The sequence below is a fragment of the Rutilus rutilus genome (assembly GCF_951802725.1).
Source record: "Rutilus rutilus genome assembly, chromosome: 5".
In the NCBI taxonomy this organism is placed as follows: Eukaryota; Metazoa; Chordata; class Actinopteri; order Cypriniformes; family Leuciscidae; genus Rutilus; species Rutilus rutilus.
The window spans coordinates 49,531,382-49,533,148 of NC_140213.1; the positions used below are offsets into that span (position 1 = coordinate 49,531,382).

The 1,767-nt window shown below is 44.1% G+C and overlaps 1 protein-coding gene across 2 annotated transcripts in view; it reads left to right on the forward strand.

Moving 5' to 3' along the window:
• Window positions 1-1,767, forward strand: part of secisbp2l (SECIS binding protein 2-like) — a 32,719-nt gene extending 30,952 nt beyond the window's left edge. For both annotated transcript variants that reach the window (XM_084409397.1, XM_084409398.1), the window contains exon 18: window positions 1-1,767. This exon is cut by the window's left edge and continues 488 nt beyond it. In XM_084409397.1, the coding sequence (XP_084265523.1) occupies window positions 1-78 (78 nt within the window). In that variant the 3' untranslated portion in view covers window positions 79-1,767.

Below are 1,767 nucleotides of genomic sequence, written 5' to 3' on the forward strand. Positions count from 1 at the left end.
TCTGATGTCATCGCAGAACCGGCGGGTGACGAGAAGGACGCGGCGGACACGGTGACGGGTGTTTCACACACACACTGACTCGGGTTCTGACTCACACACACTCTCTGTGAACGATTCATTATCGTCAGGTCCATCCTTCCAACCCTTTAGAGGAACGACGGATGATGCTCTTCATCATTGTGAACATTGACTGATGCTCCACAAATGATCGTAAAGCATCATCATATGACTCATACGAATCAACTCTGTGAGTCTTAAAGGAACAGTTCGTTCTGTCTTCATTTATTCGTCATCGTGTCGTTTCTTCTGCGACGCAAGGTTTGGGGGAATTCTTTCTGAAAGTTAATGAAGGATACAAATGTTCACACACACACACACACTCACACACACACACACACACACTCTGTGAACGATTCATCATCGTCGGCTCGCCCTCAAACCCTTCAGATGAACGACCGATGATGCTCTTCATCATTGTGAACAATGACTGATGCTGTTGAGCTCCAAACATAACCGTAGAGCATCATAACAGTCGTCCATGTGACTCAATCTCAAAACCTCATCTCTTAAAGGAACAGTTCATTCTGTCATCATTTGTTCATCCTCGGGTCGTAACACAAAGGCTGAACAACTTTTCAGACGGTATTTGAGTCATTTCTCAGATCTTCTTTTATGTTCCACTGAAGAAAGAAAGTCATACAGCTTTGAGCCACATGAGGGCGAGAAAATGATGACAGAATGACCATTTTTGGCTGAACGATTCCATTAAATATGAGATTTGAGAGTCTGAATTACTGAATCACTGATTCATATGAACCGCTGTCATGATGATGTCATCAAATAAAGGACATGAGGGCGAGTAAATGATTCAAGGTTTGGGTGAATTCTTTCTTAAAGTTAATGAAAGGTGCAAACGTTCATTCATTCCAACACACACTCTCACACACACACACACACACACGTCTGATCTAAGCGTGCGTTTAGTTTAACCAGGTGGAAAACGAAGCATTAATGAATTCTACAGAAGAGAAACTCAATGCATAACTAATGACGTGAGCAACTGAACGAATCCTGGTGTACATAACATGTTTAAATGTTTCTAATATTCTGTCGTCTTCGGTTCTATTTATCGCACTTGAATGAAAGCAGATGACGGGTGTGTTTTACTTCACGCGTCGTCGGGTTTCTCCTGCACTGATGGGATCGTGTCGGTAAATTACCGTATTCTGGTGCTTCAGATGGACAGAAGCTCCTCTCCGTGTGTGTTTGTGTCTCTAACCACGTCTACTCCGGTCTTTCTCCTCCGTCTTTAGTCACGTTCGGCTCCACATGAAGGATTTCTGCGGTTATAATGATGTACATTAACGCTCTCTTGGTAAATGTCTGGTGTATTGGTGACTAACATGAGGGCGACCGGAGAGTTCGATCCGGCGAGATCGTGTAACCGTGTAAATGTTGTGGATCATCCCGATCTCAGTGCAATAAGCTTCCCGTAGCAGCGCCCGGATCCTCCCTCCCTCCCTCTCCCTCTCCCTCTCTCTCTCTCTCCCTCCCTCTCTCTCTCTGTGTGTTTGGAGTGATTCTCATCGGCGTGTCTTTTGCACTATGTACATAAACGTGAACATGCTTTGGTAACTAATGTGAAACTCTCACGCATCTCTGACGTGTGTTTTCCAGCAGTTCTGATGGTGAATTCACAGTGTCTGTACATGCAGTAACTGTTCTCTGACTGTTCGTTAATACAATTAAACTGTTTTCAGTAAACTA